General features: G+C 44.2%; 1 protein-coding gene across 9 annotated transcripts in view; it reads right to left on the reverse strand.

Moving 5' to 3' along the window:
- Rbms3 (RNA binding motif single stranded interacting protein 3) overlaps positions 1-25,926 on the reverse strand; it is a 934,572-nt gene that overhangs the window by 609,083 nt on the left and 299,563 nt on the right. For all 9 annotated transcript variants that reach the window (XM_055601685.1, XM_055601684.1, XM_055601682.1 and 6 more), the window contains exon 3: positions 20,004-20,062. In XM_055601685.1, coding sequence (XP_055457660.1) covers positions 20,004-20,062 — 59 coding nt within the window. The remainder of the gene's footprint in view (positions 1-20,003; positions 20,063-25,926) is intronic.

Here is a 25,926-nt window from a genome sequence, read left to right on the forward strand (position 1 = left end):
TTCCTATGTCTGGAACGACATCCAAAAGGTTCTGCTGTCTCCCAAAACAGCATCAGTGGCTGGGGATCAAGTGCTCCAATACAGGAGCCCATGTGGCTCATCATATAGGACATCTCACATTATAACTGTAACTGCCACATGTGGCTCATCATATAGGACATCTCACATTATAACTGTAACTGCCACATAGGACAAGCCTCTGATGCTGTCATCCTCTAAGGAGAAATGTAGAAAAAGTGTCTTCTAAGATCATAGACAAGAGAAGGATGCTCCCTTTTCACACTTCCATTTAGAGGAGATGAGAAGTCTTGGGAAGGGTAATCAAGCAAGGAGACGACGAGGCTTATACATAGAAAATCCTCAAACTTAAGAAAAAAAATCAGAATAAATAAATTCTCTAAAATTTCCCAGAAAAAGTCAATTTTTAATAAAGGAATCAATTTTTTATATACTAACAGTGAACTATCTAAAAGAGAGATCAAGAAAACAATCCCATTTACAGTAGCAATAAACACAGAGAAATAAACATTGATGAAAGAGATAGACAAAAAGAGTATTCCATATTCATTGACTACAAACTTAATATTTAAAAATGCCCACACTCCCCCATTCTGCAGATTAATGATTCCAGTCATGTTTGTCAGAGAAATAAAAACAAATCCTAACATTAGAAGAGAGTCCTAACAATCTGGACAGCAAATACGATCTTTTGAGTAGAGAACAAAGGAGGAGATATCACAGCACAAACTACTAAGCATCCTGACTCTGGCTCCATGGCAGTGACAAAACAGATGTGCAGGAAGAAAGATGGAGCAAAAATTGAGGAAATGGCCAACCAAAGACTGACCCTACTTGAGACCGTCCCATAGGAGAACCAATCCCTGACACCTTTAATGTATTAATAGGGGTATTGTGAGGAGAGGAGGGGGCTGCAGTCAGGAGGTAAAATGAACAAATAAATATATTTAAAAAAATACTCAATAGGGGTTGGAGAGGTGACTCAGCCATAAGAGCACTTGCTGCCCTTGCAGAGGACCTGAGTTTGGTCACTCATGTCAGGAGGCTCACAACCACCTGCTCATTCCAGCCTGGGGGATGTGATGCTCTCCTCCAGCCTCGGTGAGCACCTGCATTCATCTGTACAGACCATGCTTTTATGCACATGTAGTTAAAAGTAAATCCTAAAAAAAATGGTGGCCACCAGAGGCTAAGGGCTGGGTGTGAATAAAGTAGCATGTTAGGGTAAGTGTGAACAATGTACGTCACGAAGAAAGCCTCATGGAGAGCTCCTTCAGCACTGGACGGCAGTTATTAAGAACACGCATCCTTATGTCCTTATAATTTGCATTACCCTGAGGGTTAAGGATGCTGAACATGGTTTCACATCCTTTCGGGCATTACTAACAAAGATTTTTCCCCCAGTGTGTAGCTGCCTCTTTGCTGGAGTCTCCGCTTTGCTGTGCAGGAGCCTCTTGATTTCACACAATCCTACCTGTCAATTCTTGATTATTTCTGAAAATTGCTGAATTTAAGTATCTTGTCACAAAATGTATTAGTATCTGGAGGTTTGCATATGTTAATCAGTTTGATTTAGCAGCCAAAAAAAGTATATATACTGCAAGAACTGTGTATGGGCCAAAGATGTGGCTAAGGGTATGAATGATGCCCTTGGATTCAAACCACAGTGACATAAACAAATCATGTCAATCTCTAAGTGTGTGTGTAGGGGTGGGGATGGGGTTATACGTTGTGTATCTGTGTGTGCACGCATGTGGTGGCCAGAGGTTAATTTTCTATGTCATTCCTCAGTACCATCCACCTTGGGTTTTTGTTGTTGTTTTTGAAGTGGCTTCTCTTATTGGCCTTCTCCATGCTGTTGTGGCTAGATGGGCTGTCAACGAGCCTCATAGTCTGTCTATCTCCCCTTTTCTCTAGCCTTGGGATTGCAAGCACATATCACAGTTTGTATGAGCTCTGGGGGTAGAACCCTCATGCTTGCACAGGCACACTCACCAACTGAGACAGTCCTCAGCCCAACTTAGACACTTTCTATTTCAAAATAATGCATAAAAACATGATCGGGAAAAAAAAAAACATTTCAAGCCTTCTGTTAATTTTCCTTTCTTAATTAACTTTCATCTGATCCCAGTTGTCAGTAGATTCCAATGTATGTGGGCTCATGCTTTGCGGTTCCCAGTCACAAATTTGCACTTGAATTGACCTGGCCTAAGGACAGCATCAAGTTTTGGTGACACACACATTATCCAGGAAGTCAGTTTTTCCATGACTGACTGGAAATGCTCGGACATACTTGAGACCTGGGCAAAACATCAGTCCAGTTCATGGTGAGCAAGGGAAGCATTTCCTCTCTAAACTCAGGGATGGAGTTTGTGTTTCAGGCTCTGTGTCCCACATGTATGCTGTGAGCTCATGGGAACTGGAGACTCTGAGCACAGAGGACCAAATGGAGTTTAAAGAACAAAGCCTGAGTGAAACCACATGTACCCCAGAGCTCCACCTAAGTTTTAAGTCTTTGGGAAAGCTCAAATGAGAAAGCCTTCCCACTTTCTTCACTGTCTAAACAAAATCTCTGGTGATGTCAAAGCTGATGGTTATCATGGAGGAAGAGAGAAGCAGAGGCTGATTGCATATGATCATTTCCACTTCAGAGGTTCTTCAAACTTAGAAAACAGTCTTGCTGGCTGAGGAGTGGAACATGGGTAAGAGTCCTTGCTGTGCAAGCAAGAGGACCTGAGTGCAAATCCCTACCGCCTACATAAAAGCTCAGCATGGCTACACATACATGTAAATCCAGCAATGTGGGGCAGAGACAGGCAGATCCGAGGAGCTCCCTGGCCAGGCAGTCTAGCCAAAGGCACAAGCTTTAGGTTCAGTGAGAGACCCTGCTACAAAAACAAAGATGGGGAGTGACTGAGGAAGATACCTAGCCCTGCTCTGGCAGCTGCATGCATTTGTGTGGGCATGCACTCACCATACACGCACGCACACAGGCACTCACGAAGGCATGCATGCATGCACATGCATACACACACACACACACACACACACACAAACACACACAAACACACATTCGTCTTCATTTTGACACGACCAAGAATAAAATGCACCCAAAGCCACCTGACAGGACTCAGTCTGTTCTCCTCACACACAAAAAAAGAAAATGCTGCCTTGCCGTTCCGCAAAGCTCCCCCACCCCCAGCAAAATTAGACTCCGGGCAGGTGGTGGTCTTGAGGAACAGAAGTAATCTTCTGTAGTCTCCCTGCCAGGGTCTAGTTATCAGTTCTGTGTTAGAAACAGAATGCCATGCCCAAGTTATTACCAACGGTGGGGGGCTGGAAAAAGGGAATGTCGTTAGAATCTAAAGGTTACAAGAATTCAGACTGAAATGTAGGCAGAGTGTTTTAGAATGAGAACAAAGGAAGCAATCAGGGGCTTGCCTTGTGCTGTTGAGAGACAGGAATAGTGTGCTGAGGTCTCCGTGCAGCCCTGGGGGCAGGAGCCAGGAGGCAGCTTCAGCTCTGAAAGCAGAATGTATCTGTAGACGGTGAGGAACTGGGTGGCTGGGAGAAGAAACTTGAGAAAAAACAGACCGCAGAAGCAAAACAGACTGTAGCAGACACTGGGATGTTTTGCCTCGAGAACTGCACTTTGGCCTGGGCAACATCCCACCTTCAGAATCCAAATAGAACACGTGTCCCTGGATTGGACTCCTGGGTTCATCCATCAAGAAGATACTAACCCCCAAACACTCTGGACACTAAGTGGACGATATTTAAAGGAAAGAAGAGAGCCTGGGTAAATAAACAAGATAGAATAGCCTCTTTAAAGGTCTTAACCTTTTCCCCACTGAGCAAACTTGGGAGGTGAGCCAGCAAGGTTGGAGAAAGATGGAAAAGAGTATTTGCTGGGAGAACCAGACGGTGAGTGGGCCCTGCCTCCTTCTCGGCCTCAGACCAAAGAGAGCATCAGCCTCACTTGGAACCACTCCACCCACAATTTCATGGCTATTTTCCCTACTTACAATGTATTAAACTAATGCTTACATTAGAGTTATTGCTGGTGGGAACCTGGGCACGAGTTTATACTAGCAGAAATCCAAAATGCTGTAAGAATGAAATGAGACCAAACTACTTTCCAAAGCAGCATATACTTCGAAGGCACAATTGCTATGTGTTTAACATCTGTACTGAGTGACAAGCAGGACCAGAAAGCCCAGCCAACACTGTCTATGCTACCATGGACACAGGTGGGTCAGAGCTAGTCTGCCTTGCTTTCAAACTATCTGCCTTTATATGAACTCAAAATCCTGTGTTCTGGTCTGTCTGTCATCGAAACCATACAGCACGACCAGTGCTGTTGATCTTACTCATGAGGACTATCTGGGGACTTAATCCAGGGTACGAAGTTTGATGCACTGCTCAGCACCTCTGGCTTTGCTCCCCATCATATAAAAGGGGATGAGAAACATTCTTCAGTTATTTGATGGGCATGACAAGCTGCAGGCGCACAGGTGGCCTGTATTCTTTCCTTCCAGTTGGGAGATTCCCATCCTGAGTGAGGGCTACTGAGAGTCTGGAAAACTAATGACACTTACAAAGCTCGGGAAGGTTGGAGAAAAGTTATCTCTGGCAAAGACCCGGCTCCAGGCTTATACATGGTATGAACAGTGATTGGGCAATGGAGACTCTTTGGTGGAACTGCCTACAAGTCACACAGGGAGCACTATGGATGTAGCTTTAGTGAGTCAGCATCCATGCTAGGCTGGGACTTTTGGTGACACAGATGCCCTTGAGTCACCCATGCTCCTGTAAGCGGCATCAGTAAACTCCTTGGCTCACTAAGTTAACCGTGGATGGACATGTTTCTTTGATCTGTTGCTCTATGTAGGATGAACACGTCTTTGTTCAGAACTCACCAGGAAATTGTGTACAAGCGGCCTCCAGCGCTCTACAAGGGAGATAAGTGGGCTGGTTCTAAAGAAACACCAGAGGTCTAGCCTCCACCCAGAGACAGCCCTGCCTGAATGCTTTTAAATCGTGCTCTAGACAAACCATAGCTCTCAACACCACACATGTGGCTTCTGATGTGTAATGAGTGTTATGAATTGTGACCTTGGTGGGAACCAAGATACACAGCATATTCATACTAATTCATAGTCTATCACTAGGACCAGTGCTTATCACATTTGGGAGATGACACACCTCATCATAAATTCATGTTGCACTCACACGCTGAAGCATGGCTTATCTCTCCTGAGAAAAGCGAACACATGGACCCTATTTCTGACCCACGCCATTAAGATTCACTTTTTTCTTTTTTCTCCTCCTTCTCTTCCTCGTCTGTTCTTCTTTCTTTTTCCTCCTTCTTTTGTTCTTCTTCCTCTTGCTCTTTTACTTCCTCCTTCTCTTCCTCTTGATACTCTCTTTCCCCCTCCTCCTTATTCTCTTGATTATCTCCCTCTTCCTCATCTTCCTCTTTTTCTTCCTCTTCCATCTTTTCTCCTTCCTACTGATTGGGCAGAAAGCTTCTCCTCTTTCTCGTCTTCATTCTCCTACTTTTTTTCAGCTCTTTATTATTATATTTTTTTAATCCAGGATCCTTTACCATGTTTTCTATTTCACACATTGGACTGCTGGGCTGGTTGGCTGGTCCCCACGATGAAGGTAGTGTGAAAAATCTCTTTAGAGAACAGAGGGGAAAACTCAGGGTAAAAGCGCTGCTGAACAGTTATGCTGTCTTAGCTAGTTCTTAAGGCTTCAGAAGATGGGGGTCAGTGGAAGTACCACAAACCTTCCCAGGATATAAGACTATCCCCGGCTTCCCATACATCTCATACTTTCACCAATTCACCCAGAATACTTGCTTTTCATTGTTAGTCATATCTGCACAGATACATTTTATATGGTTTTTGAAATTTTCCCTAAAAAGAAACAGAGCCAAAGCCTTGTTTTAAACAGAAGCTTTTAGAGCTCATGTGGAAAGGAAGGCAAATAAGGCCTGGATAGGACCCCATAAGGACATATCTGAGTGGGCTTAGCCATTCATATTAATGGGAATAACAGATGGCAAGTGAAACCGATATAGGGTGGAAAGATAAGTTTCACACACATTTCAAATATGTATCATATATCAGTTCATACATGCTTAAGTACATTTTTTCACAATGAGCTCATGTGCGTGTGTACATGTATGCATATGTATGCATATGTGTATGTGTGTATGTCTGCATACCCATGTGTAGGACAGAAGGAGGCACTTGATCTTTTGGCGGTGAAGTTGAAGGCAATCGTGAGATACCCAGTTAGTCATATGGGAAGGACCTCTGCTCCTCCACAGGGCAACCAGTGCTCTTAACTGCTGAGCCGTCTCTCCAGCCCTGCTAAGCAAGCATCCATGCGGTTACCACACATGCAGTGCAGACTCCTCACTGCTGTCATAGATCATTTCTCCCAAGAAAAGAGAAGCCAAGGAACCTGACAACAACCTATGGCAGAACGTCTTCCCAGGACTTCTCCAGGGTAGTCCACACAGCGGAAGCCTTGTCAGGAAGAAGTGTAGGGATTCCTGCCCAGGATTCTTTCTGAGAATTGCATTTCATATAGCTAAAATAGAAACCTTGGGGCAAATATTGAAATGAATATTTAAAACTTCTCTCAGACCGAAATTATATTACAGGTTATCTTCCGCTTGTGATTTGCACTGTGACTCCGTGACAAACACAAGTGAATCTGTACATATAAAAGATAGATTCATTTTATTTATTTTTATTTTTTACAATTTATTCACTTTATAACCTAATTGTAGCCCCCTCCCTCATCTCCTCCAGTCTCTCCCTCTTTCTCTCTCTCTTTCTCCCCCATTTTTCTCCCCTACTCCACTAAAAGGGGCAGTCCTCCTCCCCTGCCATCTGATGCTAGCCTATCAAGTCTCATCAAAGCTGCCTGGATCCTCTTCCTCTGTGAGCTGGCAAGACTGAGTCACCCGGGGAAGTGATCAAAGAGCAAGCAACCCCTGCTCCCCTTAAACAGTGACCCACATGAAGACTGAGCTGGGGAGTCTAGGTCCTCTCCATTCATGGCCCTTGGCTGGTACATCGTCTCTGAAGGACCCTCTCCCTGGGCCAAGATTTGTTGGCTTTGTTGGTCTCCTTGTGGAGCTCCTGCCCCCTCTGTGTCCTTCTATCCCTCCCTTCTTCTACAGGACTCCCAGCCCCTGCCCAAAGTTTCCTGTGGAGGCTCCTGGGTATAGATCCGAAAGATGCTCCACATTCAACAAGGACATTTGCTCAGTTATGTTCATAGCAGCCTTATTCACAATAGCCAGAATCTGGAAGCAACCTAGATGTTGCTTCCCTCAACTGAAGAATAAATACAGAAATTGTGGCACATTTACACAATGGAAGACTATTCAGCTATTAAAAACAAGGAAATCATGAAATTTTCAGGCAAATGGATGAAACTAGAAAAGATCATCCTAAGTAAAGTAACCCAGACAAACCCAGAAAGACACACATGGTATATACTCACTTATAAATGGATATTAGACATATAATACAGGATAAACATACTACAATCTGCAGACCTAAAGGAACTAAACAACAAGGAGGGAGGATGCTTAATTCTCATTTAGAATGGTGAACAGGATAAACAACTGGAAGCAGAGGAAGACAGGGAACAGGACAGGAGCCTACCATAGATGTCCTCTGAAAGGCTCCACCCAACAGAGAATAGATATATGCATATATATCCACAGTCCATTTGTACTAGATGTCATGGATTTAGAAAAGCAGTGGGGCATGAGACGGCTGTGTAGCTCAGTGGGAGAATGCCTGGCCACAGGAAGAAGGTTCTGGGTGCAAGCTCCAGGATCACAAAATAAAAAAGAGCAAAACAGCGGGGGAAAGAGTGCAAACTTGGGGGAAAATGTTACACTAATTAAGTTTCCTTCTCATGAAATCCTTCTCAATGTAATCACTTGTGTCCCTGTGAAAGAATATAGTATTTCTCATAATTTTTTTCTACCTTAAATAGAAAATTAGGGATTTTCTGGTCTTGGACCCTGTGATGATCTCATGGATTCTTTGAAAAGTGTTTAAGTCACTTTAATTTTTAGAGATTTATTTTTATGTTATTGTTTTGTGTGAGTGTGTACACATTGTGTGTGAGCAGGGGCTAGCTCATAGAGACCAGAAGATGGTGCTCAGTCCACTGGAGATGGAGTTACAAGCAGTTGTGACTAGCCAGATATGGGTCATGGGAACTCAGCTTGGGTCCTTTGCATGAGCTGTACCCATTCATAACTAGGGAGCTCTCTCCAGCCCCACAAGTCACATTACCTTAATACTATTTTGGATTTTGGGGTCCTCTCTACATATTTTAACCTCATGAGTTAATTTATTTTTTCTTTTCACTATAGCAAAAGAAATTCTAATACCATGCTTTTCAAGGTGTCTTCTATGTCTCACCCAATTCTGCCATTTCACTTCACTCTTCATACCTCAATTGTGGCTGTTTTTTTTTTTGTTGTTGTTGTTGTTGTGTTTGTTTGTTTGTTTTCCACATCGCCCTGGACCTGAAGGCTCCCTGTACTCTCTGCCTGTGGTGTACCTGAAATCTTTTCTTCTTCTGACACTTGATTTCCCCCCATCCTGAGCATTGTCTGAAAGTCTCAGTAGCCATGATTGGCAGCTTCATTGTTTATTAGGAGTCAGAGTCTCTCTAACAACACCACGGAGAGGCTTCTTCAGTGGCTTCTGGGACTCCACTGCCTTCCCTGTCAACGCTGAAGTCAGCAGGATGAGTAGCAGATCTACCTGGGCGTTCACCAGTTAAAACAAGCTGGACTGGGAGTGTAGGGAGGTGGCTCAGGGGGCGACAGCACTTGCTGTTCAGACACCTAGAGTTTTTAATCCCTGTGTAAAATGCTACAGAGGATCATGGGGGGCCGGTGTTCGCCGGCTGCCAGCCCAGCTCCAGCCTTGGTGAGAGACCCTGTCTGAACACAGTTTGGAGGCTGAGAGCAGGACACACCACATTCTTTTGTTTGGCTTTGTTTTGGGACAGGGTTTCTCTGTGCAGCCTTGGCTGTCCTGGACTCATTTTGTAGACCAGGCTGGCCTCAAACTCACAGAGATCTACCTGCCTCTGCGTCCCCGAGTGCTGGGATTAAAGACATGCAACACCATGCCTGGCTGCTGCATCCTTTTGGAGCCTCTGTGCATGCACACAGACATGCACATTCCTACACACACACACACACACACACACACACACACACACACACACACAACACCCATCCACCATGATGACACAAATGCAGAATAAATTAATAAATAATACAATAAATCAGAATTAGAAGTTGAATGCAAGCCACGCAGTTCTCTCTTCTTTCCCAACACAGGGGGAAAAAGCACATGGAAGCTTTTTAATGGTTCTATGAACAGAATCCACAAATGTTTTATCAACAATATTTTGTGGTTCCAGCCAGCTAATACCCACTTATTCTATGATGACAAATGACATATTCATGCTTCAAAATCAGTTTATGATTTTACAGCTTTCTATTTTTGTCTGTCCTGCTACGTACATGAGTTTTTCTCCTTTATTCTCCATAGTCTTCACATCTCAACTAAATGGAAGGAAAGTAGCTGGTTCAATAGCAATGAGATTAACCAATAAATTGATGTGTGCAAAGCAGGCATCAAATGTGTGACCGCAGAGCATATTCTAAATGCTCTCTGCTTCACCGTGGATTGACACAGCAGAAAAGCAGGAATCTGGAGGCTTTTTTCCTTCTCTGTGCCTTTGAACTTGTAAAACAACACGGCAGAGTTACCGGGACCACAGGGGGAACAAAGAAGTGTTTTCTTTCCAGGACCAATCAGAGTGCACTCTGCCCCCTGCCACTCCAAAGGACTGCACTCTTCCTCACAGACATCAAGCTCCCAGGCCATGGTACCATACAGCCAGCCACAAAATGTGGGTGAGAAACATCCTCAGCCATCAGCAAAGCCTGGGACAGACATGTGACCCTGTGCCATTTCCAGTTTTGTTTTGCCATATGAACAGGTTCTTTTGACAGGAAAAAGATGTTCATAAATCTTAGATAACCTTGCCAAGAAAATTTAATATTATTACTTGTACAGTTCCTTGGTATAGGTGTCAACAGGAAAGTATTAGGAGTGCATCTTTTTATGCTTTTTTCCCCATTGCTGGGAATGGACCCGACCCCTTGTTTGCTGCATTAAAGTGCTCTACTGCAGAACCATGGCCCCTCTTTATATCCAAAATTGTCCCTCTTTATATCTGAAGGCTTTCTTTCTGACACGGTACTGAGTATAGACATACCTTAAAATTAGATTTGTTTATTTACTTTATTTGCTTGTGCATGTCTCAGTGTGTGTATGTGCACTACAGGTGTGTGGGATGCCATGGAGGCCAGAAGAGGGCATATGAGTCCCTGGAAAACGAGTTGCAGGCATTTGTGAGCCCCCATGTGGGTGCTGGAGACAAACCTTGGTCTTCATCAAGAGCAGTGAGCAATCGGAGCCCCTGAGCCATTGCTCCAGCCCCAATAATGACTTTTTAATAAATTTATAGCTACGTATACACTGTATCTGTGCACCATACATGATCAGATTTTGCATGTTACTTTCAAAGCAAATTCATATCTAGATTTTCTGATATATTTCTAAAATTGTGGATGAATGAAAACGGACACTCAAACCAGAAAAAGGGACAAACTCAAAGTGAGAAAACAAAACTTCTGAGTTATAAGTGACGACTGTTCAAGACTGGTTAGGTGAACCACATTTGTCAGGGTGCCTTTGGCACGTTGGCCCTCCTCACAGGACTACGGAACATGTGCCCGGTTGCATTTGGGGCTTCCACTGATGTGACGTCAGAGGTCCCCACGTGGGAAAGGAAGGCCCTAGAATTAAACCAAACCCTAGAATTTCCCTGTGGACTCAACGGCCCAGGAATCAGAAGTCTCACACGGGCTGAAGGTGATCATGAGCTAGACAAAGGACACAAACTCAGCACAAAGGTATGCATGAACCCCTACACAGACCCTCACACATAGTCAAGACGATTTCTGAAAATCAAAAACAAGGGGCCAGTGAAAGTCACATTACGATTATGATTAAAGAAAGCATTAGTCTATCATCCTGATTTCAAGCTATTTAATAATCTGTTACAATTTTATATATATATATATATATATATATATAATACATAATATATATAATAATCTATTAAAATTTTAAACTGTATCATCTCTTCATGTGCAAAAGAAAAAAAATGGAAAAGTGAGAAATAGTATTAAATGCTGTTACATACGTTTGTAGTTATTTATTATTACTTTTGCCTAATGTATATGTATCAGTCAGTACAAACAATGGAGCAAACATCGTCTATTCCAGAAAGTTCTCAAGTTAACACTGAATAAACAACAACACTAGCAATAGTAATTTAATAATAATTATTATGCTTATTCATATTATTATAGTATCCCGGTACTGAACACAGATAATCCACAGGGATGACTTTGTACAGAACAGCCTTTGCTTCTCTGGGTGAGGAATGTTCTCAAGGAATCATTACCACTTTCGGTATTTTATAGTGTGTCTGCTCCATGGCCTGTGGGCTAGATGCCCCCAGGAGATCTATGAGTGTGACCCAGCACAAAATTATAAACCTATTAAAAATGTCATAAGTTTGTTGTTCTTTTTTTTTTTTTTTTTGGTACCTTGTTTGCATGATTCCTGAGTTTGCATGATCTCAAAAGGTCAAAAGGCAGCCATGCACAGCAGCACACGCCTTTGATTCAGCGCTTGGGGTGGCAGAGGCAGGTGGATCACTGTGAGTTGGAGGCCAGCCTGGTGTACAAAGTAAGTCCAAATGTCAAAGGTTGGCCATGTCTATGCAAACAAAACCCACAGAGCAATGCAGAGTGAATGTGATGGCCTGGCCGAGGATACCAGAGTCCATCACAAGAACTAATGTTTTGGAAGTAAGAATTGAAGCTGATATCCATACGCAATGTAATGCATGTGCACAAACACGCTATGTGAGACAAGTTGTGAGATTAATGTAGATGAGTGAAGCCACCAGAGAAACTCTGAAGAAACATCACATATCTCTTGTCACACAGTGAGAGGTATTTCTCTAAAGTAAAACTGTTTGGTCTTTATTCCCATATATATATGGAATATATATATATATTTCATATTCATATAGTGATATATATATATATATACACACACACATATGTATAATCCCATTATTTGAAAATTGAATAACTGTTTTTTCAGCTGTTTTCTTTCATGAGCTCCCTGCTCAATAGACTGTGAGCCCACCTGGGGGAGGTACCAGTCCTTTCAAAATGCAATTCCTCAGACGCATAAACTTCACAGAACATTTACTTTTGCTCGGGCTGATTTCAGAAACTAAAAGGCACTTGAGAAACACTCTCCAGAGCTCGCCGTCAGCTGCCCTCCTCCGCTTGAGCTATCTCTATAGCCCGGGCCTCAGGGTGGCCGTGCTACCTGGCTGAACTAGACAGTCTCACATGCGCTTACAGGCGCACGTCTGCTCTGAGTGCATCGTGGTCCTGACTGTCCTAGCACAAGGAGCTACATCCTCCTTCCAGGCTCGTGGGACCTTGCACAGGATTCCGTACCTCCCCCATGTGAACGTAAATAAGCCCCGTTGGCAACTATGACAGAAATGAGAAGTAAATCAATGAACGCTAAGCTCATCTAAATGTATGGCTTCACATTCTGTCACCTAAAAAGGCTTAACATGCATAAACAAGGGAAGCTTGAGTGGAGTGGCAAGTCCTTTAATCCCAGTCTGGGGAGGCAGATCTTTGTGAGTTCTAGACCAGGAAGGCCTGAGTTCTGATCCCTAGCCCACCAGGTAAAGGAACGCAGGTGTGGTAGGGCATGTCTATCATGCCAGCCCTGAGGAGGCAGAGACAGGATCCCTGGGACGTGGTGGCCAGCCAGTCCAGTGGATGGGAAGGCCCAGGTTCACTGAGAATTCTTGCTTCATAAGATAAGAGGGTGGAGCGACAGAAGAGGCTTCCCAAAGACCACCCCTGGCCTCCGTGTGCATATGCATGCGATGAGCACACATCACACACAGATATGCCACAGAGATACACATAAGCATGTTTATAGGACTGTATATAAACACGGCCACGAACTGCCTCATGGATCTTCTCAATAGCAAAGCCACACCCCTTTCTCTAGAACAGTCTAGAGGGCTCTCTGCTCTCACGTAAGTAGTGTAGCAGCAGGACTGTGTCCTCTCCAGAAGACAAGTTCTCTGACGTCATTCATAAGGAATCAATTGACAGCTCTCATGGATTATGTCCCTGCTTTTAAATGCCACCTTCAACTTTGTGGTTTTTTAATGATGCATATGGATACTTAGCCTGCATGGACATGTCTGCACTATATGCATGCCTGTGGAGGTCCGAGCAGGATGTCAGATCCCCCGGAACTGCAGTTCCAGCCAGTGGTGACCCACCGAGTCGGTGCTGCCGATCAAACTTGGGTCCTCCGAGAGCAGCGGGTGCTCTTAGCTGCGGAGCCCTCGCTTCAGCACTCAGTGAAATGTCAAAGGCAGCAAAAGCTTCATAGTATAGCTCAGTCGGCCTATGGCAGTGAAGCGCTTCCCACTCTGAGCAGCGAGCTGCTGTGCCGGGCTCACTCTAACCACTGTTGTGCATCGGCAATGAGGCCTGGAACGTTTGTGGAGGACCCATTCCTCAGTCTCAAGGCTCCAAACACAGTGCCTGCCAGAAAAGTGGACGGAGTGAGGGGTGGAGGAAAAGCAAAACCAGCCTTCCAGAGCTGGCAGAGGCACAGACAATGCAACTCATTTAACTCATACCTCGTGCTCAAGAGGTTCTTTCATTGATTTTCCTTGAAAACTTTTAAATTAGCAAATATATTGGGCCCAGGAGGAAAAAAAAATCATGGGGAAAAACAAACAAAAAAAATTTAAGTGTAAAAAAATAAATGAATGCAGGAAAAAGAAAAAAGAAAACACAAACACAAGTTAGAGCAGGACAGATCCTGAGAACGTGAACAGGACCTCTCAGTCCTTGTGCTTGACTGAATGAACCGCGGTCTGCTTGAGATTATGCCCATCTGGAGTGACGGCTTGCTTTGTTCAGTACTTGCTGGTCATTTGGGGCCCGCCAGTGACTGTTTTGTTTTATTTTGCTATACTACGCAGAGTGGAAACTCTTTCACACACCATGAAAAAAGAATCAGCCTCCAAGTAGGAGACACTGGAAAGGTTCTGAGGGTCATTGTGGAAGAACAAAAGTACGTTTACCTCAGCCCAGCTATGATCCATCCCATTTGGGGTGCAGGTGGGATGCTAAAAAGAATGAAAACCTGTCTTCTAAAGCTAAGACCCAGTCAGAGCCTGTGGGTAGACATGGGTAGGCCAACTGACTGCATCTTGAAGGGGACTAACATGCCTTTCAAAACATGAAGGCATTCAGCCTGTGAAAGCCGACTACATCTTTAAAAAACAGAAATAAACAAATCCTTGTCTTCTGAGAAGTCTGTTTTGATTGCCTAGCCTCCGGCAAGAGGGGAGGTTTAAATAACTGAAAACCAAGTGTCTGAGTGAAGATTAAATCCAATTTGTGTCCTCTAATGACCGCCTCCATGATCTTAGTCATTTAAAAACAAAACCCAGACACCTCCCACACTTTCAACTCTTTCTTAAGCAAGTGGCCATGGAGGACTCAACTCTGCTTGTTTAAAGCAACAAACTGCAGCATCTTCTTCAAACTCAATTGCCCCTGAAATTACTTGAGAAAACAAAATGATGTATGCCCACCAGTTTCTGAGGTGTTAAAGAGTAACCAAAATATAGACAAAATTCAAACTAGCTCTGGGCTGGGGGCGATAGCTCACTGGTTAAGAATATGGCTTCCACTTATAAGTGAGTATATACCATGTGTGTTTTTCTGCTTCTGGGATACCTCACTCAGGATGATCTTTTCTAGTTCCCACCATTTGCCTGCAAATTTCATGATTTCCTTGTTTTTATTTACTGAGTAGTATTCCATTGTGTAAATGTACCACAATTTCTGTATCCATTCCTCCATTGAGGGACATCTGGGTTGTTTCCAGATTCTGGCTATTATAAATAACGCTGCTATGAGCATGGTTGAGCAAATGTTCTTGTTGTATACTTGAGTGTATTTTGAACATATGCCTAAGAGTGGTATATAGCTGGATCTTGAGATAGCACTATTCCTGATTGTCTGAGAAAGCACAAGATTTATTTTCAAAGTAGTTGTACAAATTTACACTCCCACCAGCAATGGAGGATATTAGACATATAATATAGGATAATCATACTACAATCTGTACACCTACAGAAGCTAAGCAAGAAGGAGGACCCTGGGTAAAATGTTCAAGCCTCATTCAGAAAGGCAAATGAGATGGACATCAGAAGAGGGAGAAAACAGGACAAGAGTCTACCACAGAGGACCTCTGAAAGACTCTACCCAGCAGGGTATTAAAGCAGTTGCTGAGACTCCTAGCCAAACTTTGGGCAGAGTGCAGGGAATCTTATGAAAGAAGGGGGAGATAAAAGACCTGGAGGGAACAGGAGCTCCACAAGGAGAGCAACAGAACCAAAAAATCTAGGCCCGGGGGTCTTTTCTGAGACTGATACTCTAACCAAGGACCATGCATGGAGAGAGCCTAGAACCCCTGCTCAGATGTAGCCCATAGCAACTCAGTCTCCAAGTGGGTTTCCTAGTACTGGGAACAGGGACTGTCTCTGACGTGAACTGATTGGCCTGCTCTTTGATCATCTCCCCCTGATGGGGAGCAGCCTTACCAGGCCACAGAAGATGACAATGCAGCCAGTCCTGCTGATGAGACCTGATAGGCTAGGGTCAGAGGGAAGGAGAGGAAGATTTCCCCGATCAGTGGACTTGGGAAGGGAAATGGGTGGAAAAGGGGGCAGGAGAGTGGGATTGGGAGGGGAGGGAAAGGGAGCTACAGAGGGGATACAGAGTGAATAAACTAATTAATAATAATAAAAAAGAACTTGCTGTCCAGGTGTAAGGACCAGATCTAAAACCCATGGGGGAGGTCGGGTGGCTACCCAGCGGTAATTCAGCACTAAGAGAGAGGAGAAAAGATACTCCCAAAAAAGCTGGCCAGGGTGCTGCGTGCGTTTAATTACGAGGCCTCACCTCAGTGAGTAAAGTGGAGTGCAGTGAAGGAAGATTCCTGACATCAGCCTTGGGCCTCTGTAAACAAGCACACACAGGTTCACACGCACATACATGCGTCCATATACATGCAAACATGCACATATACATAACACACATATATACATGCAACAAACAGACAAACAAAAATATTGCTATCTCCCTGGCCAGGAGAGATGGTCACTGGGTAAAACAATTGCTGTACAAACAAGAGTAGCTGAGGTCATGTCTCTGGAACCCATGTGAATGTCACCATGCCTGTAATCCCAGCGCTAGAAAGGCGGAGACAGGATGGTTTTAGGGCTTGCTGGCCAACCAGTCTAGCTGAACCAGTGGACTGCAGATGTGTGAGAGAACTGTAGCAGGAATGAGAAGGAGAGCAGTCAAGATGCCCGGTATATGCACATGTGTGCGCACGCACACACATACGTACACAAAACACAGATAAAATTAAAAGGCTGTCAGATTTTATGTGAAGTCGTGTGGAGTACTGCGGTGCCGTACTGTCTGTCATCCCCACATCCTATGAACAGGCCCTTCCTGTCATCATCCCACGGGCTGCAGTAACACTAAGGCTGAGCCTCAGCCACACTCGGGCATCTGAGAGGCAAGTCCACCTGGGCAGGAGGACTCTACGGCTGCCTTCATCACAGCTGCCAAGGGTCCATGCTGCTCCATACAGAGGCGCTCACTTGTTTATATCCTTCTTATTTTGACTTTCCCTCATGCCATAAACGCTTCCCAGGCTTGACACTGATTCCCTATTTTAATAGCTATGTAACAGTTTTCTGTGCCTCGGAAGCTAGACTTTTTTTTTTTTCCATAGTTTCTGTATGTGCAGTTTGGAAGACAGGTTTGAAGAAAGTATTCGAGAAAATCTTTTGAGTATCATAATCATATCAAAGTTATGCCCTTTGCTGCTCTTTCCTCAAGGGCTTCCCTAAAAGGCTTTGCTAATTGCAGACAGCACAGAGGGGATGATGGAAATGGACTTGTTCACTGCAGCCAGCAATGGATGCCAGCTTGCTGTGTCTGCCACTGGAGTGCATATAAGCTATCACTGTAAACTGCTGTCATTTTCCTGTGCCTCACGACTGCCTAACTTGTCCTGTGAATACTACTTCTCTTATCGCCTTCTTAAGCTTGAATTTTTAATACTTCTTGTTTATGCTTATGTATATGTGTGTGCATAAGCATGCAAACACCCACAGAGGAAAGAAGAGGACATCAGATACCCTCAAGCTGGGATACAGGCTGTTGTGTTCACCCCAACAATTTGGTGATGGGAAATTTTTTTTAAGTTCAGGTCCTTGCAGAAGCATCAAGAGCTCTTAATCACCGAGCCATCTCTTCTGTACTTCAAGTTTGAGATTTTATTTATTTCTTTTGCTTTTGTCCCACACTCTCCTCCCATAGGACCTGTGAGTAAAGCCTCCCTCCCGCTGATATTTAGAGTGTCTGACTTAGATTCTTTAGTAGAGAAGAGAACCCCTCTTCTCTATGGGTTATAATCCTCCAATATTAATCCCTTTATTTTTTTCACAGAATCTTCTCAATTAGGTTCTTTTTCTGGCCTTTTCCTCATTTCTCTTTTTGGGAGGTCTCTAATACTCCTCTCTGTTCCTATCAGTGTCTAGCTAATCACGTCTTTACTCCTTGGCCAACTCTGATCCCCTCTCTACCCCTCCACCACCTTCCATGGCCATCATTAGCAATTATCAGTGGTTTTCCTCAGATATAATTGTTCTCCCTAATCCTATCTACTGGTAAACACTTCTGAAGGCTCTCAGGGACTCCATCCTTCTATAGCAGTTAGGAACCAGTGTGCCACCATCATCATTTCCTCCCTTTGAATTATGTATTTATATGTAAACATATTGATCTACAGATAGATGATAGACAATCTTCCCCACACCATAACCAATAATTCAGTTCCACCCATTTTTTTTTCTGAAATACACATAGAAATCAAAGTATAATTGCCACAAACGACTACTAATAAGAAGAGGTCCATGCTGCACACAGGATACAATTTCACTTTGTTTTATTTAAAATTTTCTTTTTATTTTATGTGTTTGAGTAGTTTGCACACATGTATGTGTGTGTGTGTATGTATGTATGTATGTATGTATGTATGTGCACCACATCTGTGCAATGCCCACAGAAGCCAGAAGGGGGCATCATACTCTGGCACTGGAGTTACATTTGTGAGATACTATGTTGGTTCTGGGAACTGAATTCATGTGCTCTACAAGAGCAGCAAGTGCTCTTAATTACTAAGTTCTAACAGATACAGTCTTATACATCTCTAAAATTCTGTGTCCCTTCCCGTGTCTACAGGAACCTTCCCTGGGGTGACTTCACATAACAACTTCAAGGGCATATACAATAATCGGTCAGAAAATCTTCCTCCTGAGCATTCTGCTTTTCTGGCCATCCCTTCCTTCCTTCTTTCATAATTTTATTCCCAAGAAAGGAATGTTCTCCTCCACAGGGTTCCGCAGTGACTTCTGACCGTGGAACCTCTCTCCCAGTCTCATAGTGAGGCCAGAACTACAGCGGTCCTACCGAAGATGTTAGAATTCTCGTGGGGGGGGTGTGTGTGGGGTTGTGCATGTGCGCACAGATGGAAGCTAGAGGTGTGTGTCTTGGTGTCTTCCTCAGGTACTTTCCTGAGAGCTCACAGATCCAGCTAGGCTAGTTACCCAGCTTACCTAGAGGACCCCAGCTCTGTCTCCCAGATGCTGGGATGGCAGGTAGGCATCCATTCTTGGTCATTTTAGGGTTAGTCTGTTTTCAACTACAAGTTAAAACTAGAGACAGAACTTACAAGAAGCATTTTCTGTCTTGTGCCTGATGTACTCCTAACTCGTTGTGATGAGAAACACTTTCTTTGCAAAGCTCCTGAAATGAATCTGACTACCAATACCCAGAAAGAGAGGGTTTATGAGTGAAAGTCAGGAGTACATGAATGGCCTTTGCTAAAACCTGCACATATTCTGTTTGGCTCATCCACAGTGCTTGATTTCAGTACTATAATGAATACCAGATTAAGGGCAAGAGATAATATATGAGACAAGAAGATTCTAATTTCCCAGTCAGAACCAAATCTTGTAGCAGTGGCCATGAAGATTATGCAAATAATTTAATGTAACCTTTAAACATCGTGTGGGATTCCAGACACGAAGAAACATAAGCCACAGCCATTGTCAAATGATTTCTGAAATATTTCCAGCAGGGAGAAGAGCGAAAAGCCTGACTTAATAACATCCTGAAATCTTGTGAGGTATTTATAGCCAAAGCGTAGATACAATTGGCCCATCCTTAAATTCATTCCTAGTCAACAAATCCTGCTAGAGCTCTGAAGAACAGAGAAATTAAAGCATGGTTTGCCTGGGACCATTTTCCCCAGTGCACCTCATCTTTATATAGGAAATCAATTTGTATCATTGATAATATCATTCAAATCAGGCCAACCCGATGTTGTTAGAAGGCAATTTAGTTTTCTGTTGAAGCAATTTGATACTTGTCCTGATTTGTGATTTTCATTTTGTTTGTTAATGAAAAAATTAATGAGCAATGTTAGCAGAAATACAACCCATCAAAGCACTGACACCATCCTGTGGGCTGGCCGCCGGCTGCACGCCATCACTCAGTGGTGGAGGTGCCATCGACCAAAGGGTACAGACAAGCACTTGGGGTAGGGGAAGTTCACACCTACCTTTGCATTGATTCGTATTCTTGTCAAGAATTGCCTTTGTGGATACAATTTTCCCATACCTGCGAGAAAGAGAGAGAAAGAGAGAGAGAGAGAGAGAGAACAAAGCTCTATGTTACTGAAACCCAGTGAAGACACTCACATGACCTTCATGAACATTGGGGCACACACTCTCGAGCAGGGGTCACCTGGCAGGGTGAGCTCCATTCTCACACCAGGTGGAGCTATCTTGCTAACCCGGGACTCCATTTCTGTAGATAAGCTCTGGGCTGTGCCCAGGGGAATACCCCCATCGGGCTGGCACAGGTGTCCAAAAGAGGGAACCAAAGTTCAAAGCCACCCATGGTAAAGTGTGAGCCTCACCCCTAGGCTAGGATTTGTGTCCCATTTTCACTCAGCCGTCTGCTGTCATCTTGATCCCTTTAGCCCAATGCCTCCTAGCCTCCACGTTTTCCTCTGTAATACGACAAAGTTGCAGGCTGGGGGTTTAGTTCCACTGGAGAGGGTATTTGCTTGGCATGGAAAGAGCCTTAGATTTGGTCCCCAGCAACCCATTAACCAGATATGCTGATGCCCTTCTGCAGTCTCAGCAGATGAGAGGTGGAAGCAGAGGGATTAAGCATTCAGGATCATCTTGGACATTCAGGGAATTCAAGGTCAGCCTTGAATTAAAAATAACAACAACAACAATAACAATAATATAATGTATATGTATCAATTCAGCTTTATGTTCAGGGGAGGTCCAGCAGAAAGCCGAAGTCTAGCTAAATGAATAACCTATATGCATCACTTGCTTTGGCTCAAATCTCAGCTCCACCTGGGTCTGTTTGCCTGGTGAAGCCATCTGAGTTCATGGCATCTTTTCAGCTTGCATTCTGATCTTGATAGCCATATTTTAGTAATGACTTGAGGGCTGTGTGGACAGCACAGTGGTTGAGGGCACTGGCTGCTCTTGCAGAGAAGATCATGGTTTGAGACCAACACCCATGTGGCGTCTCACAAACCCCTTTAACTCCAGCCCCGAGGATCCTACCCCCTCTTCGGGGGCACGTGCGGTGCACAGACAATGCACACAGGTGAAACACTTGTTTACACTGTCTCCCTTGCGCGGTTGTTCTGGGGGCCGATGAGTTTTCCCGGAGTGCCAAGGGCACTGTGAGAAACAGAGTAGCTGCCTCTACAGTAGTCATTCTTCACATTGCTCTCCCAAGTGTCTTCCATAGAGGACCAATCCCTGAAGTTTTCAGTTGTCAATGAGAACGGGCTGCACAGACTCCTTAACCTGGCAGGCACAAAGCCCTGGGTTCGATCCCCAGAACTGCCTTGCATAAGCTAGATGAGGTGGTGCATATCTGTCACACCAAGTGTTGGCAGGAGAATTACAAGTTCAGGACACCCTTAATAATGCAAGAAACCTGAGGCTCTCCTGTGCATGCTGGGCTACCATTCTGCCATTGCTACCTATGCAGCCTTCATTTTTATTCTCTACTTTCTTTAAAACAATTGTTTTCATATTATACATTTTGATCATATTCGTTTTCCTCCACTGCACCTGTTCCCATAATATATCTATTTCATCTTCAAGTTTTCTGTCTGGGGATATTTTGCGGGGGAGCACAAAGGTCCTTATGTTCACAGAAAGCACTAGGGGATCCAGGAATGTTAAACATGCAGAGTTGTCTTTTCAAAGGAAAAGATATATAACCCATCCACCCTAAAGGCTGGCATGGGAGGTGGCTAGGAATCTACGTAACACTTTCACTCTCTGTGGGGCCTGTCTATACAAAGTTCCCACGGCAAGACTGCAGATACTAAAGACTCTAGGTTGCCTTTCACTATCTGTATGGCCACCCCAACTCCTTGCTCCCCAAACTCCTACAGCTATGACTGGAGATGGCTAACAGCCCAGATGACCTATGCAGCGTCTGTATGACGGAGACCACACCAGATTCTTCGCCAGGCCCTTAAGGTAACATGTGGAGCCTATCTTTAAAGCCCATCCTCACAGAGGAAGTATTTTAAGAAAATGTTTGATGTAATTAGGCCTCCTGTGTCACACTAGGAAGTTTTTCAAGTCTTCACTGTACTTAAATATACCTAAAACAAACTGCCTGTGTCAAACTTTCAAAGCTGGAACCCAGCACCAGCTACTGAGTCATGCTGAACTGGTTTCCTTCTTGCCTGCCTCATTCGGATTGTTAGGCGGCCAGCCCTGGTGTTTGCAGAGATCCTCACAGAAAATGGCCAGTGAAATATACTATCATACTTTAATGCTATCTTCAGAGGAGAGAGTTTCAGGAGTCCTATCAGCTCCCCAGACGGGTGCTCCCTAGATACATGTGCTATCAGCTACCCAGATGGGTGCTCACTAGAGACAAGTTACGGATGCTCACTAAGTACTGGCTGCTCAGGCAAACAGGTACTTGGAAAAATGTTTGTGATGAGTTAAAAAAAAAGAAAGAGGAGAGGAAGAGGAAGAAAAGGAAAGGCAATAAAAATGTAATTTTGATGAAAAGTAATAGTAACACAGTATGTAAGAGATTAAAAGAAGGAAAAAGGGAGGGAAGGAGAGAAAGACACAGACACACACACACAGGGAGCTCAAACATTTAAAACTAATGTGCAACAGAGACAGAACCCTTAAGATAAAAATTCTCCTTAATTAGTTTCTTTTTTTTTAAGAAGTTTAAAAAATATACCATCTGATTATCTCTTTATGATTTTGTACCTTTATTTATTTTTATTATACAAATATTTTGTCTGCAGGTGTGTCTGTTCTCCAGGTGTGTGCATGGTCGGGGTGGAGGTCAAAGGAGGGCATCAGACCCCCCTGGAACAGGTGGCTGTGAGCCACTGAGTGTGTGCTGGAACCAAGCCTGGATCCTGTCTCTACAAGAGCAGCCAGTGCTCTTAGCCCCTGAACCGTCTCGCTCACCCCGCTTAGCTGGTTTCTTAAGATAGTTCTACAATATCCTTTTTCCAGAAGTACCTTCAAATTTTAAATCTAGTGAAGACACGATTAGAAATGAGTGCACCTCCCACTGACTCACATCTAACCACAGCACACTTAGACTGCCGCATACTGTGTTGATAGCGCTGGATGCCTGTGACAGCCAGTCTGTGTGTGTGTGGATGCCTGTGACAGCCAGTCTGTGTGTGTGTGTGCACGTGCATACATGTGTCTGTCTCTGTCTCTCTCTCTCTCTCTCTCTGTTTTTCTTTAATGTCCTTGCTCTGTCTAAGAAAAATGTAAAGCACACTTGTTCTTGACCATACATTCTAGTTACACCCCCAGGCGCAGCTTTCCAGTGCAACAGAAGCCAGAAACAGCAGAACCTGGATGCTTCCCAAGTCACATCCATATGGACAGGCATGTGCCCACACACGCGTGTATACACACAAACACCCACATACGCACACATAGCAGGGTTGCAAGAATGTCATTCCTGGGCTCAGAGATAAGGCACTGCATTAACAATTACATCACCGAGTTTTCTGGGAAACACCTGAGACAGTATTCACTGGGTGCTGGTCAGAGTTCACATCTGACTGCTTGTATTGACAAGCAGGTCCTTTCTGCATGGCTGCTGTGGTTATTCTCCACAGAGTCAACAACTGTTATATGCAGTAGAGTTGAGGCCAGTTTCAAGTTCTTCTTTTCCGCCTGCGTTGAGGACATGGTGGAAGGCTGCCCTGGGCCTGCTGGGCCAGCACTCTACCTGGAAGCTATATCATCAGACTCCATGCTACTTCTCTAAAGGCCCAAGCCACTTTAAGCACACCCACTCTCCTGCCCACAAACACACACACACACACACACACACACACACACACACACACACACACCAGTAGATAGATGAAAAACTATGTCTTTTGACATGTTTTAAGCTCAAGGCTAACTGTAAACTTACCTCCTCTTCTTAAGGTGTAGATCAAGATTTAAGTCTCTGCAAAGATTTTCTGCAGCTCTGCCACCCGCAAGTGGAAGACAAAACCTGACCTTAGATGATGTGGCCACGTCACTAAGTAAAGCCTGGAAAAAGACAGCGGAAGAGGGTCCCACGAGCCTGCCGGCTCCAGGAGCTCTCCGGCAAATCCAATTCCCTTCTCCATCCCTTCATTTCCTACAGCAAGAGGAGATAAAATAGCGTCCACCCCGGGCTTCTGCAGGGGGCTTAAACTCTTGGTGGAAATAAATAAACGGAGCCAGAGAAGCTTAGAGTGTAATCCTTTCCGTGTGGCCTTCCCTGCAGCCTGTGTCGATGGTCCCCTAACAGCCCTGCAGGGACGCACTCTGGAATCAACGTGAACCACTCCACCTTGTGCGTACCTGTTTACCGACTACTGACGCGGCTGTGAGGTGCCCAGTTCAGCCAGGCTTCACACACCACTTTCCTTACCTTCTGGGGCCTCTTAAAGCAGGAGCCAGCAGCACTGGAGGGATGGCTGGGCAGTACAGAGTATACACTGCTCTCGAAGAGGACCCAACCTCGGTCTTCAGCACCTAGGTTGGGCAACTCAAAACCTCCTGCAACTCTGGCCTCACAGAGAACCTACATCTCTGGACTCTTTGGGCACCTGCACTCATGTACACATAGCCCCACACAGACACACCTAATTCAAGATAAAATTCCTGTGTTGACTACTGTCTTCCTAAACTCATTTTACACTAACGTCTGAATACACACACTTAATTTGTAAAGGGAACACCCAGTTCTTCTCTGGCATTTATCCTTTGTCTTACACTGCATCTACCTCAGCCTATATTTGTTGACACACTTCATTGTTTCGCACACAAGCCTAATTTAAACTAAAGGTTTCTTATTTGCCAAAGTTGAAGGGAAAATAACTGCTATTATGGGTTGGCTCTTCATACATTATTAAGACATCAAATTGGTAGGATGTTTCTACAGAGAATTTATTTTTGAATCCCTCACCATATCACCCACTGTGTATATTAATTCCAAAAAAAAAAAAAAAAAAAAAACAGGCAAGAGACTAAAGATAGAGTCTCCGCAGTCAATTAACTCCCGGCTAACTCATTTTTCACATGCCTTCTGTATGGAGACCAGACGCAAAGAAGGTATCACATTCATTTAATGGATGAAACACTATCCATTTAGCAAATGTGATTTTTTTTTTTTTGCCTGCTTCTTGGGTGGCTCGTTCATTTTCTCTTTGGCATTGAGGGGCGCTAATGGAATGTGTCTGTAGGTGGAGGGGCCTGCTTGGAATGTGGGAGGGACCAGCCCGTGATGGACAGCCCCAGCCACATTTCCAGCACACATCCACAAAGATGCATGTTTGGGGAGCAGGGGCCTTGGCTAAGTGGTTTAGCACACTTGCTGTCCTTGCAGAGGACCCGAATTTGGGTCCCAGACAGTGTCTCATAAGGGCCTCTATGTTCAGTTCCGAGGGATCTGATGCCGAACTATTATGTGCCTCCTCGGTGCATAGAAATCCATGCAGCTACACACAAATACACATAAATAACAGAGTGTTCAAGTTGATAGAAATTCATTATTTTGAACAATTGACTAGTTTGAGCCACAAAATGGCCAAGGGCATACCTAATTAGGACAGGACAAAGTAAGAACATTTCCCTCCAAGTGAGGCCATCAGCATCTCCACCCCCAGACTGTCGGGAAGCCGTGGAGGTAGAAGATAGGGTCTTTCAAAGAGATTATTAAGGTAGGAAAGAAGCCAGGTGGGTAGACCTTTGTACGATTGGGACAGGCACAGACGAAGGATGTGAGAATGGACAGGCAACTGTGCAAGCCGCAGAGAGACCACCTTAGGAACACGCCTGCACACAGCTTGGTCTCAGCATACAGGTCTGGGAAGAAATACACTTTCGTCCATCCATCTAATGTAACATTTCACTATGGCAACAGTAACACACTAATCCAACAAATACCTCTTCCCC

This window comes from Psammomys obesus, unplaced genomic scaffold (genome assembly GCF_907164565.1).
Source record: "Psammomys obesus unplaced genomic scaffold, mPsaObe1.curated_primary_1811, whole genome shotgun sequence".
Taxonomy (NCBI): Eukaryota; Metazoa; Chordata; class Mammalia; order Rodentia; family Muridae; genus Psammomys; species Psammomys obesus.